The 14,227-nt window shown below is 41.2% G+C and overlaps 1 protein-coding gene across 5 annotated transcripts in view; it reads right to left on the reverse strand.

Annotated features, from left to right (window-relative positions):
- LOC145353107 (E3 ubiquitin-protein ligase DZIP3-like) overlaps nt 1–14,227 on the reverse strand; it is a 162,553-nt gene that overhangs the window by 99,343 nt on the left and 48,983 nt on the right. For all 5 annotated transcript variants that reach the window (XM_080203475.1, XM_080203474.1, XM_080203473.1 and 2 more), the window contains exons 12-16: nt 10,584–10,859; nt 9,046–9,354; nt 6,269–6,925; nt 4,929–4,967; nt 1,246–1,334 (exon numbers count right to left, since the gene is read on the reverse strand). In XM_080203475.1, coding sequence (XP_080059601.1) covers nt 1,246–1,334; nt 4,929–4,967; nt 6,269–6,925; nt 9,046–9,354; nt 10,584–10,859 — 1,370 coding nt within the window. The remainder of the gene's footprint in view (nt 1–1,245; nt 1,335–4,928; nt 4,968–6,268; nt 6,926–9,045; nt 9,355–10,583; nt 10,860–14,227) is intronic.

The raw sequence follows: 14,227 nt of genomic DNA on the forward strand, positions 1-14,227 counted from the left end.
CCCAGAATCTATCCACCTCTGCTTTAAGAATATTCAAAGACTCTGCTTCCATTGCTTTTTAAAAAAGAGAGTTCCAAAAATTCATGATCCTCAGAGAAAAAAGTGCCTCATCTCCATTTTAAATGAATTAATTTTTCTTGCTGCAACTGTACAGGGCACTGGTGAGGCTGCAGCGGGAGTAGTGTGTGCAGTTCTGGTCGCCGCACTTGCGCAAGGATATTTTAGCCTTGGAGGGAGTGCAGAGGAGGTTCACTAGGCTGATACCGGAGTTGAGGGGGTTGAGCTATGAGGAGAGGCTGAATAGACGGGACTTGGACTCATTAGAGTTTAGAAGGATGAGGGGAGATCTCATTGAGACGTATATGATGATGAAAGGGATGGATAGGGTAGAGGTGGAGAGGTTCTTCCCACTCAGAAAGGACAGCAGGACTAGAGGGCACAGCCTCAAGATAAGGGGGGGGCAGTTTAGAACAGAGTTGAGGAGGAACTTCTTCACTCAAGGGGTGGTGAATCTCTGGAATTCTCTGCCCGTTGAAGTGGTTGAGGCTACCTCGCTAAATATATTTAAGACGCGGGTAGATAGGTTTTTAGTAGGCAAGGGGATTAAGGGTTATGGGGAGAAGGCGGGAAAGTGGAACTGAGCCACTTCGGATCAGCCATGATCTTGTTGAATGGCGGGGCAGGCTCAAAGGGCTAGATGGCCTACTCCTGCTCCTATTTCTTATGTTCTTAATGAGCAACGCTTACTTCTAGATTCTCCCACAAGACGTAACATCCTCTTCCTATTCACCCTGTCAATACTCCTCAGGATCTTGTATGTTTCAATCAAGTTGCTTCTGACTCTTTTACGATTACATCCTATTGTACAGCCACAGACTATAGAAATGTTATTGATGGTATCAAGCTTTTTTCTCTTTTTGTGTTAGTTATTCAAAATGTATTGATTAGAATCAAATCAGCAATTGCTTCAAAGGGGGAAGCAAACTGAAATGGGCTCAACTGGTTCTTTATCTAGCAGAGACTATGGATGGGACTTTACAGCCTCACTCATTCCAAACCTGAAAAATCCCACCCGAGGTCAATGGACCTTTCCGTTAGGTCTGTCCCTCACCCACTCCGATTCCCGTGGTGGGTAGGATGGTACAATTCCACCTATGTGTTCTTTCTCCACATTCTGAAGGTGAAAGAATCATCTAACAAGTTTCCAAACATGGTCATTGGTAATTTATAGGAGGAAGATCTTACCACTGAGTCATCATCATCATTTAAATCGGTTGAGTCCATTATTTTCTCTTTTGTCTCAACTGGAGGAGGAAGTGCAGGCAAGTCCGTTGCTAAATAAAAGAACAAACTGTCAGCCTAACTTTTATTTCAGAATGCATGTACAGGTTTCTCAGTTTTGGGACCTTTAGTAAACTGGTAAAACCAATAACTTTGGGGGATTCTGTTTGTAATAAGGAAACAAAGTTGAACAGCCCATACTGCTAACTATTATTAAACCACAAATCACACACTGAAAAATTACGACTGCACAAAAAAAAAACCAAAACAAGATCACTTAATTAATGAGAATATCTTTCTGAAAACATGAGGACAGGGGGTCACAACTTTCAATCAAGGTCTGCTAACAAGGAAACTCACTAAAGACCAATTCCAGGACTATTCAGAAATCCATGGACCTAGTAAGCTGAGGTTTTATTTTGGAATTACAGTGGTACGGATTCAAATCCAAAATTAAAATTACAATTAATTTCTTCTAGTATAAATTGAAAGTCCGAGCAAAATAAACATGAGTCAGAATGATACCAAATACATTCCTTATCTGCAGTGCTAATCTCTAGAGAAACGGGGGCATCATTGCATTGGACATGACGTTGCAAAAGTGTATTTGTAGTACCCATTTTGCATGCCTGTCTGTCCGTCACATATCACTCTATATGAACAAAGCTGATCTTGAAAGTGAAACTGTGTTGTGGAGACATGAGCATCAAGTTCATTTCCTTAATAGAAACAAGGCTTAGGGTGAGAATTATGCAACAAGCAACAAGGTCCGTAAAATGCATTATGCGCGGATGGAAAGATAGGAAGACCTTATGAAACATGAATGCCAGGGCAGTCTAGTTTCTGTAAATTTGATGGAACCTAAGTGGTTTTGTTAATTTGAAGTTTTTGCCTAACTGATTCTCAAATTTTATCAGCACAGCAGCAATTTATCAAGAGGTTTGAAGTGACTGATAACAAAATTCAGACCATGAGATAGCGACATCCTTCCACGTGGACATAATTGCTGAAGATTTCCACTTTAGTGCCATAAAATGTTATGATTATTGGTGTATAATTAGCACCTAGTCAACATAGCGATCCAATCAGTTTTCATTTAAGAGGCAAACTTGTGCAAATGATCTACATTACATTTTCCTGTGAAAACAGTCTACTTTTCAGCAGGAAACAGGAGTAATACAGCTGAGCTCCTACCATCAGGAAAGGGGGCCCCCTGAAAGCCATCCTCTGTCATTTCTTTCAATCTGCGACCCCCCAGTTGTCCTTACTAATCTGTGGCCTATGCCTTTGGTGATCCAAGGCTTCTGGTGGATATATTGCCAGTATTTGCCACTGGTTCAGGAGGCACGACTGGACAATGCACATCTCTGATTGGCTGGCACTCTCCATGTATCTCAACCTCAAGGAAGGACTCATCACTAACCAGTCAAGTGTTTGATGGGCACTTACTTTGGATTTCACCAGGGTCACTCAGCTCCTGACCTCATTACAGCTTTGGTCCAATCGTGGACAAATGAGCTGATCTCAAGAGGGAAACAGAGTGGCTGCTCTTGACACCAAGGCAGTATTGTGGTGTTAGGGACCAAGTCAGAAATTCCAAGATATATAACAAGGTTAGACTAGACCAAAATTATTTTTGACCTTTGGGATTAGTGAGAGGATAAGGTGATGTGATCCTGATGTGATTCTATTGGCCCATTAGGAAGTTTTTCTTAAAATAAACTTTATTTATTTAACAATTAAGTTTAACTATAACAAAAAGAATTAGCATAAGTTTTATCAATTGAAATACTTAAACATGACAAGATACAATTACCTCTATTAATTACAATTTAAGTAATATTCCTCATAGACATAAACCACCGCCCCCCACCTTTCAGAATCAGCTAGCAAAAACACATATGCTTACATAGGTTGCTAATCTATAAGCCTTTTAACTCATCTGGAGAGAGATACCCATTTTCCAGAAAGTCCCAGACTTTAATCTCCAGAGAGAGACAGAGAGACAGACAGAGAAAAGAGCTGCTGTCTCTTGCCAATCCAAGCAGAAACTAACTGATTTTTCCCTCTGTAAGCCTAGCTCTTCCCATTAACACATGGTGCGGTCTATTCAATCAACCTAACTTTGAAATTCCAGGGGACAACCGAAAAATAGAAACAAAACTGTATTCGTTCAGATTAAAACACCCCAATATCTAGAAGCAATTACTCTTCCGCATTCTCAGCGTATGGGCTGTCTGGCACAGACAAATCAGCACTGCTGAGCAGAGTTGAATCTTAACATAATCTTTACAAGAAATATACAAAATACATTTCTTAAAGGAATTCTGTCACCACAGTCCAGCAAAACTGGAGTCAACAGGAATCGGGGGAAAACTCTCCACAGGTTGGAGTTGTATCTGGCACAAAGAAAGATGGCTGTGATTGTAGGAGTCTTGGCTGCAAGAGTTCCATGGGTGATGTCCTATGCCCAACCATCTTCAGCTGCTTCATCAACACCTTTCCCACCATTATAAGGTCAAAAGTGGGGATGTTCGCTGATGACTGCATAAGGTTCAGGACCATTGCAACTCCTCAGATAATGAAGCAATCCGTGCCAAATGCAGCAAGATCTGGACAATATTGAGGCTTTGGCTGACAAGTGGCAAATAAGACTTACACCACACAACTAGCAGGAAACGACCATCTCCAACAAGAGAGATTTAACCATCTCCCCATGCTATTCAAAGGCAACACTGTCACTGAACCCCCACCATCAACATCCCGGATGAACCACTGACCTGAAACTGAACTGGACTTACCATATAAGTGCTGCGGCTATAACAGGTCAAAGGTTGGGGGTTCTGCAGCAAGTAACTGACCTCCTGACTCCCCTAAGCCTGTCCATTATCTACAAGGCATATGTCAGGAGTGTGATGGAACACATTCCATTGCCTGGCTAAGTGCAGCTCCAACAACACTCAAGAAGCTTTTTGACATTTGCCCACTTGATAGCATCCCATACAACACCTTCAGCATTCACTACCCCCCACCACTGCACCATGTACAAAATATACTGCAGCTTCTCACCCAAGGCTTGTTTAACAGCATGTTTCAAGTCTACAACTTCCATCACTGAGGAGGACTGGGGCAGCAGATGCTTAAACCATGCATAATTCTGACTAGGAAACATGTCACCGTTCCTTCACTGCTGCTGGGTCAACATCCTGGCAGTCAAGTACTAACAGCAGTTTGGATGTTCCTACAACAGATGGACTGCAGTGGTTCAAGAAAGCAGCTCACCAGCACCTTCTCAAGGGCAATTAGGGATAGGCAATAAATGCTGGTCTAGCAAGCAACAACTGTATCCAATGAATGAATAAATTTTCAAAAAGGCAGTATCTTCAGCCGGCATGCACCCATTTGATGTCAACTGGCAGAAAATCTAATTCTATAATCTGAATTCCATCAGTAATATGGTTACTGAAAATTAATATCCAATGTGACCTTTTACGTTCACTCTGAAACAGATACACGCTGAAATAGATACATTATTTGAATATACTACATGTTCCACTTAGTCCTCAAGTATACCATTTTTAGCAGAGATAATAAAGTTAAATGGCCTGTATTACTGTAACATAGCTCCAAAGATCACCAACACTTACTCTTTGTTATTGCTGCTCCTTTTGTCTGTACAGGCGCCCCTATTGAACATTAAAACAAAAGGATGAGTGTCAATAAAGATGGACCACCTGATGATGCCTAGGAAAATTTTCAGTCCTCCCGTTACATTTTAGTACTTTTGAATTTATTGTCAACAGCAAAACATGCACGCAGTTTGGCCATTTAGGAAAGTTGCTCATTTAATTGTCCACCAATTTGCCCTGTGGCTTGACAAAACAGGGAACTCCCATTCCATTTAGATCAGTGGCCCATCCGGCTGTATGCAATTGATGTGAAACAACAGTGTCAGGTCTGATTTCCAACTCTTCTTGTGATTCTGAGTAATGCACAAGTGAGCAGCTTTTTCATTGCTTTATTCAGTTTGTTAAAACATAACAGACTAACGAAAATCAAACTTTAAGACTAGTGTTTATATTCAAGGACTGAATTAATATAATGTGCCTACATGAGACACTTTGAGGGTACTTACAAAGGCCATTACTGAAGATTGTTTCCATGGGATCTTCGGAACTTTTGCTCACTTATGTTGGGAATCCTACATCTGACTCACGGCATCATAAATGTGCACTAATATTGATAACTATTCCAAATATGAATAATGAATACACATTTGCAAATTAGTAATGTTATCAATAGAAGAATGAGATGAAGGGAGATGAAATTTTCCCGTCACAGATTGTTCATTTGAATTATGTAATACTTTATCAAAAGGGGCTAGAATTATAGAATCTCTAAAGCGCAGACTCAGCCCTTTGAGTCTGCACTGACTCTCTGACAGAGTACATTACCCAGGCCCTCTCTATTCCTGGAACCCCACACATTTACAAAGGCTAATCCATCTAACTTGCACATTTTGGGACACTAGGGGCAATTGAGCCTGGCCAATCCACCTAACCTGCACATCTTTGGATGTGGGAATATATTAGAGCTACGGGAGAATGTGTAAACTCCACAAAGACAGTCAGCCAAGGCTGGAATTGAACCCAGATCCCTGAAGTTGAGAGGCAGAAGTGCTCACCACTGGGCCACAGTGCTGCTGGCTACTTGGTAAAGGACAAACATCGTTTAAAGAGGAATTCAATTTGTAAAGGAAGAATACAAGCTGATGAAGGGAGGGCAGGGAAGTAAGAATGGATAAATGGCAGGTGAAGAGCTGGCATCATCACAGGGATGGACTGAATGACCACTGACACTATAATCAATGATCAATGGCACCATTGAGTAGCACCTAAACTTGACTGAAGCATGTTCATTGTATACTTGCAAAATCAATCTCTATCCAATTATGAAAATATTGTTTTCTATTTCATTTGTACTGTACCTTGTTGGAAAAACGACAAGAGCAGTTGCATGACATCTGCCACAGGTTTTCCCAGATAGCCAGCCAGTCGATGGTGATCTTCCCAGAGTTTTTCAATTGGACATTCTTTAAGTACCTCTAATGTTTGCCTTTCTGCTCCTAGCCTTGTGAGAATGTCTGTGATTCTGTCCCACATAACGGTAAATTCAGGTTCTTCAATTCCCGTGTTCAGAGTTTCAAAGAGAAGTTTGTTTCGGTAGTTACAAAGGTGCAATATAGCAGCACTTTTGCTTTGATCATTTGCCGATGGTTCAGCATCCCATCCACGCCGTGGCGCAGGGAGGATCTTCATATGCCGTATAAGTGATGCCAGTAGTGTGATGTCGAATCTCTTTGAGTTGGGTTGTTCATTGTTAGGTGGGTAAAGCAAGCTCCATTCACCTGTGTTAAGCATAGTCCTTGACGGACCTTTGTGGAAAGGTTCCAGAGTGCGTTTATTTTTCAACAATTCCCTCTTCAGTATGTGAGGTGGTACTGCCCGATCAAATATCTTCAAAACTACCTCAGTACCCTTTATAATGAGCAGGTGAAGGAGACGGTAAAATAAGGAATAATCCATGGTCTGGGACAGGGGATCCACGGGCAAAATGTTTCCAAAATTAGGGACACGGCCTTTGTCTAAATATCAGCAAGCATTGTATTAGTGGAAGAACATGTAAAACAATTGGAGTATCATAGAAATACATCATGCATGCAAGTACCACAGTCACAACATTACAATTCCACAAACATCATGGATAAAAAAAAATTAGCCAGGAAATTTGCCATTTTCGACTAAACTGACAATTTATCTTTATAATTACATGAGCAAAAGCCCAGATGTTAGTATGACTCTGTAGCAGCGCTCTGCAAAACTAATATATTGCTGTCTTAATTTCATAGTCTACAATATGTTTAGAGCAACTGAAGGAAAACAGCTACAATTATGCTGCTCGATCTACTAGCTGCTCTGTAACTAATATAGCTCAGAACTTTCAACTATTAGCATTGCAAGTTACCCAGATCACTATCTAGAACTAATTTAGGAATGGCAGCCAATTATGGACAGCAGTATCCAATCAAATTTGAACACAGTTTTAGACCTTCTGCACATTTCCTCTTTTGCACAGACCAGCTACCTGCTCTTATTCCTCTCAGCTTTCCACAAATCTGGCAGAAGTAGGAACAGAATGGTATTCAGGGAAAAACACTTCATGCTGTGTTTTGTGCCATTTGCAAATCTTGATGGTCAAAGCACCTACCATCCAATCTGCAAGACTCCAGAGTTTGGCTTTTGAGCAAACATAGAGAGAGTCCTTGCTTAAATGTTGCCAAATGCAACTAATTATGCCCCAGAGGAGAGAAAAGCCCTGAAGACTGACTGCAATTCTTTGCCTCAAATTGTTCTGCTCCCTGGAGGCAACCAGCAGCCTATCTCCCACTTGTAAATGACGCTGCGCCAAAAATACAGAGGCTTCACAGCAGCCACACAATTCCCACCTCCCCCTTCCTGGAGATGCTCTCCAGTAATAGCAAGGTGGGAGATGGCAAGAAAGTCTAGTTATTCTGTTAGGCTAAGGTCACTTTGTTGTGGTTTAAAAGCTCTAATTCAACAATTCCCTACTGTAGATTATAATGAAAATGTCAAAAGGTAAACTGAGCCGGAAGAGCAGAAAAATGTTGGACGGAATCTTCACAAACAAATTCAAAGTGTCATAACAATGTGAAAAGGGGAGTGTTCCACACCAGTCTTTTGGGCAAGCTCGGCACTGCAATTTTCCTACACTCTTGTCAATTTTCCTGACAGCTGGGAGCTTTGTGTCTGTGGGGGGAGGAGCCTATGTATGCCAGGCAAGCCAAATTCAGACCACTCGGGCACCATTGCACAGGGCCCCCCCAATATACTAGTGCAATGGGAGACTATCTCCATTCCAGCCTCCACGGACAACAAACTGTGTCCCCCATCATCCACCATTGCTATTCCCCACACCAACATAGATCACTGTCATCTAGGCATCAGGAGCCTCCCGACGAGTCCCCTAGCAAACCCTTGAGAAGCCCCCTCATCACGTCCCCCTCCGTGGCCCACCCCTGATTGACCCCCACCCCCCCTTTCACTGCATGGCGCCCCCCAATCCTTGCAGAGCTCAGTTGTGTTTCTTGCAAGGGCAGAAACATCCAGGATGACAGAAGCAGCTGTGTTGGACCAGGTAAATGCCTTTAAATTTAGACATTTTTCTGTTAATGGGCTTTGCGCCCTTTCTGGGCACGAAGCCACTCTCATCAGTAAAAAGGGGCCAGGTGGACAGCGATGGTGTGAATTAGATTTTTGCCCTCCCGCTCTAACTGCCTGGCTTGCAACACTGATCGACTGATGTGGAAGCCGGTAGGATTGTGCCTTTAAATCTGGAATATAATTGTTAAATAATAACTAGTGACATCTTCCTCTTTGGTTTCAAGCTATGGTCCCTCCTTGCAAGTTAAAAAATGCAAAAGAAACATTTGCAAGCAAGAGTAATCAATCACAAATCATTAGTACAATTCTATTCTCCACAGTGAAAAGTTTCTTTTTACAGGAATGCAGGTTGCAGTCAAGAAGCAGCCGACTTCAAAGAAAGCTTCACAATAAATTCTGGAGCTAAAACCTGCACCAGTTGATGCTGTCTGCAGACTGAAGAATGTTGTGTGCATTTGCTGCTTTGGACACTTTGAAATTTAAAGGTTAGTTGCGTTAGTTTGTGATCTCGCTCGCAACTTACTGAATTTTTCAAATTCTCGGTCAAACTCTTCAAATAAAGGCTTCAGTTTAGGAATCCGCTCTCGTTCATCAGCCAGGGCAAATACGAGCTCTCCCATCTGCCAAAGGTCTTTCTGAACACTCATTTGTTCCATCAGAACCTCTGCTCTTTGTTCAGATGGGGTTGCAGTGAGCACCTTTACTTCCTCTTTACTTAGAGCTTTTCTTGACAGCAGCTTTTGCGCAAAGACGAGGAGATTTTCCACATCAAAAAGAATCTGGACTATTGCTTTCTTGTAGCTATACAAGAAGCACAGGCTGCATTGATCACCTAAACAGAAAAACATGAAAAAGATCACTATGTTTGGACACAAACAGGGGGCCGTTAGGAAATTTCATTCAGACACACAGAGGAGGTGAATATGGTCTACACCAGCAATGCAAAACAGGCCTGTAACAAATCACAGTCAGTTTTTTTTGCTGCATCATTTCTAATTTTCCACTGACTTGGGAAATATTGCCAAAATCTTTAATTTCAAAACAAGTAAAATAATCAGACTAGGAAACAGGCTTCAAAAAAAAACTTGCTATCATTCTGTGAACTTCCAAGGAAGGAAGATTGGATAAAGTGAAACTGTGACTGTTAATTCGCTACAAGCCCATGTTTTTGCCAATGACCAATTCTATCTCCTGGATCTATTATAAACACTAGAGCAATTAAAATTTGAATAACCTGCCAATACCTTAGGAAACCAAATGTGTTAAGAAGAGATGGCACCACTATTATCAAAATACAAGACAAAATTGCAGACAAGACTTAACAAGTGATAATAGGTACTATTTCTGCACAGGAAAAAGTAGTGAAGTGAGAAAAATGCTTGATCTGTTACAGCTGAAAAACAATAATCTGAGCCTAGATTATATGATTATCACTGATCTCAGGAAAAGAGAAGCTGAGGAAAATGAAGTTCTTCAGTCTAGTAACAATATCGCTTTTTTAAAGTTTATTTATTAGTCACAATTAGGCTTCCATTCACATTGCAATGAAGTTACTGTGAAAGTCACCACACTCTGGCACCTGTTCGGGTACACTGAAGGAGAATTTAGCATGGCCAATCCACCTAATCTGCACATCTTTGGACCGAGAGGGGAAACCTGAGCACCTGGAAGAAAGCCAGGCAGACACGGGGAGAATGTGCAAAGTCCACTCAGGCAGTGGCCCAAGCAGGGAATCGAACCCAGGTCCCTGGCACTGTGAGGCAGCAGCGCTAACCACTGTGAGTATGCTGACGATGATGTTTTAGAGTGAAAGACTCTTTAAAATTTGACATGAAATCAAATTTTAAATTGATATGAATTTTTGCAAGATGAAAGATATGAACCGATGAAGAGATGGATGAGGAATCATAAATTTACAACACTTCACCAACCCTGGTCCTGAAAACATTTCCAAATTCCATTTACGTCAAACTTATCATTCTAATTAAAATGTTTATTTTCAATTATGTCAAGCTCGCTATATTGTGGTCAACATAGGGAAATTAAAATTCAAAATCTTACCCAGTTCCAAAATAAATTCAATCCATTCCTTTAATTCTGTGTGATTAGAGAGATCCTCATCTTTAAACAGAATTAAGAATTGGCGGATTTTAAAATTGCAATTCCAGCCCAAAACATGGTCTAGAATCATTTCTGGAGTAATTTCACTGCTTTTCTCCATAAATGCTTCCTTCAAGCCACAACAGGCCACCAAGTCAGACATTTTTCCTGTATCCGCAATTGCATTTTCAATCAAGTTTCTTTTCAGAGTGACTTCACAGAACAAACGACACTTATCTGTAAGAGGTAATAGAATTTATTATACTTAAGTTAAGCATATTATATATAAAAAATATATATTCATATATGTACACATTTGCCAAATAAATTACATTTGAAAACCTTCTACCCCAATTTTACAATTCTTTTCATTCAAGTGTAGTTGACAAGTATAACAGACCCATCACATGTGCTATGTTTTAAACAGAAGCATCATTTTGCATCAGCATTCTTGGTTGATTCTGGGATTACCATTTTGTGGTCTTTGTGAAAATGTTTTAAAAAACTGCAACACTTTGTAAATTTCTGTTACTGAAGTAACATAGAAAAATAGGGTGGTAATAGTAAAGAACTTGAACTTCCCCAACATTGACTGGGACATAGATGGAGAGAAATTTGTTGAGTGTATTCAGGAGGAATTTCTCATTCAGTTTGTAGATGGTCTGACGTGAGAGCAGGCAAAAAAACTTGACCTCCTCTTGGGAAATAAGGAAGGGCAAGTGACAGAAGTGTTAGTGAGGGATCACTCTGGGATCAGTTTTAAGCTTTAAGATAACAATGGAGGTCTGCTACAAGTCGACAGATAAGTTAAAATTCTAAATTGGGCTGATGCCAATTTTGATAGTATTAGACAGAAACTTCCAAAAGTTGAATGGGGGGAGTCTGTGGGAAAGCAAAGGGACATCTGGTAAGGGAGAGGCTTTCAAAGGTGTATTAACCAGGGTAAGCATATCCCTTTTAGAGTGAAGGGCAAGTCTAGTAGAAGTAGGGAGCCCTGAATGACTCAGGATATTGAGGCCCTGGTCAAAAAGGAGGCATATGTCATGCATAGGTAGCTGGGACCAAGTGGATCCCTTGAAGAATATAGAGATTGTTGGAGTAGAGTTGAGAGAGAAATCAGTAGGACAAAAAGGAACATAAGATTGCTTTGGCAGATAAGGCAAAGTAGAATCCAAAGAGCTTCTACAAATACATAAAGGGCAAAAGAGTAACTAGGGAGATGGAAGGCTTCATAAGGATCGACAAGGTCATCTATGTGCACATCCACAAGACATGGGTAATATTCTAAGTTACATTTCTCATCTGTATTTACTGTTGCGAAAGGCATAGATGTTGGGGAACTTGCGGAAATAATCAGTGATGTCTTGAGTGTACATATTATAGAGAAGGAGATGCTGCAAGTCTTAAAGTGCATCAAGGTGGATAAATCCCCGGGACCTGATGAAATGCATTTCATGAAGCTGTGGGAGGCTAGGGAGGAATTTACTAGTCCCCTAGCAGAGATATCTAAATAGTCGACTGCCACATGTGAGGTGCTTGAAAGTTGGAGGGTAGCAAATGTTGTACCTTTAATGAATTAACTAATCTTTGTTCAAATGATTAATTATATTAACCAGATCTTTAAAATACAAGACAAAAAATTGATAAAACCCCTGTAGACCGTCAGAGTTGCTGCATCAAAATAAAATAATGACATCATCATTTTAATTATAGGGTGGCTTAAGAGCAGCCCCCCTCCCACCACACAGACACACACATACACACACAGGAACTGCACTGGTATATAGTCCAATACTCTAGTGTTCTGTAGTACGATCACTGGGCTGGATTTTGTGGAGGTGTCCCAAGTCCCACTGCTGGAAATAAAAGTAGAGAGGCCACTCAACCAGTGTGGGACCCTGAAGCAGTATATATAGCTGCAATGGCCAATTAAGTGGCTACTGTAGAGGATGCTGTCCAGTTAAGAAAGGGGACCCACACCCAATGGCTACCAGTCAATCACAGGACCAGCAGCCTCAGCAGTACCACATTGATGAGACTGTAGCTGCAGGATAAGCATTCCTCAATGGCCAAGCACCCTCCCAGAAGGGCAAGTACTGTTGAGGAATGATGGCCAGGCTGCCATGCTGGTAATTGGAGCAGTTCATATGGTTAGATTTTTGAACAAATCAAGAGTAATTAACAAAGCACACTGGATCTTTGGGACTTTAGAAGTAAAGCTACTGAGTTCAAAAGCAGGGAACGTATGCTGAGTTGCTGGTTAGATCATCAATGATGTAGTTTGTTCAGTTCTGGTTACCACACTTTTAGGAAGGATGTGAGAATGCAAAGATTTACAAAAATAATTCTAGGGATGAGGAAGTTTACCTACAAAATTTGTTGAAGAAGCTGGGGTTGTTCTCCATGGAGAAAAGGAGGTTGAGGGGAAATCTAATAGAATTGTACATAATTACAATAGATTTGGTGAGAGACAAAGGCTGTTCTGATTAGCTGATTGCACGAGGACAAGGAAACTCAGGTTTGAGGTTTGCACAAGAAAAACGGGCAGGGCAGGGAAGAAATGTAAGGGGAACTTCTTTATGCAGCAGGTGGCAATGACTTGGAACTCGCAGTCTACGATGAAGCAGAGAAGATCAATGATTTCAAACAAAAAACTGGATGGGCACTTGTGGGAACTAAACTTTGAGCTCCTGGAATAGAATTGGACAATGATACTGATCAAACTGTCTGCAGAGAGTCACTATGGACTTGATGAAATGGAGTGAATGGCCTCCTTCTCTATCATAGTGACCCCATGACTGTATTGTGCCCTTTATACAAGATGCTATGGACTTTCCCCAACAGTACATAAGGCACCATAAAGGATGAGGTTTAGATGATATTCTAACAACGTGACCAAAATCAAGCAAAGAGCGTGGGGAGAAGGTGGGAGAGAAAGTTAAACTGATAAAAACAAATTATTTCCTGCAAACTTCATTAAATAATAAGACGCCAAATGGAAAATGAACTCGACTGGTTTCAATCATCTCAGTGAGTAGGAGAATTTTCCATTTGCTTTCCCTGAAGGTCCCTGGGACTCTTCTGGGGTTTTTGTCTCTGTAACGTGAGTCTGTGGCTGCTGGAGAATCTGAGCAGTAAACATGAATTACTGCTGGTAATCGGTGGGCAAGATTGAGCAGTAGCAGTGTGAAATCCACATAACTACCATGACAAATATCTTAATGTCTAATCCAGATTTAAACCCAGCTGAACGAAGCAATTGTAAAATACTTGCGTGAAAGATTGTATAAACCGTTTAAAGTAATCACTTTAGAATAGTGCGATGACTTCAGCCAGGCTAATGAGGTTGGTTTGCTAGAGTATGAACTACCTGATGAGTCCTGTGCAGCGGCCGGTTAAAGCACGGTGCTAATAATGCAAAGGTCGCAGGTTCGATCCCCGTATTGACCAGCATACTTTTGCACCCAACGGTTGAATTTGCATCCTTCGCACAATGTTTCCCTGTGGACCAACTTCAAGGAAATCAACACTTTTCTCCCTAAGTAGGGACCTCGGGGTCCTTGTGCATGAGTCGCAAAAACCCAGCTTGCAGGTGCAGCAGGTGG

Source organism: Carcharhinus amblyrhynchos, chromosome 15, assembly GCF_965287045.1.
Source record: "Carcharhinus amblyrhynchos chromosome 15, sCarAmb.v2.hapA, whole genome shotgun sequence".
In the NCBI taxonomy this organism is placed as follows: domain Eukaryota; kingdom Metazoa; phylum Chordata; class Chondrichthyes; order Carcharhiniformes; family Carcharhinidae; genus Carcharhinus; species Carcharhinus amblyrhynchos.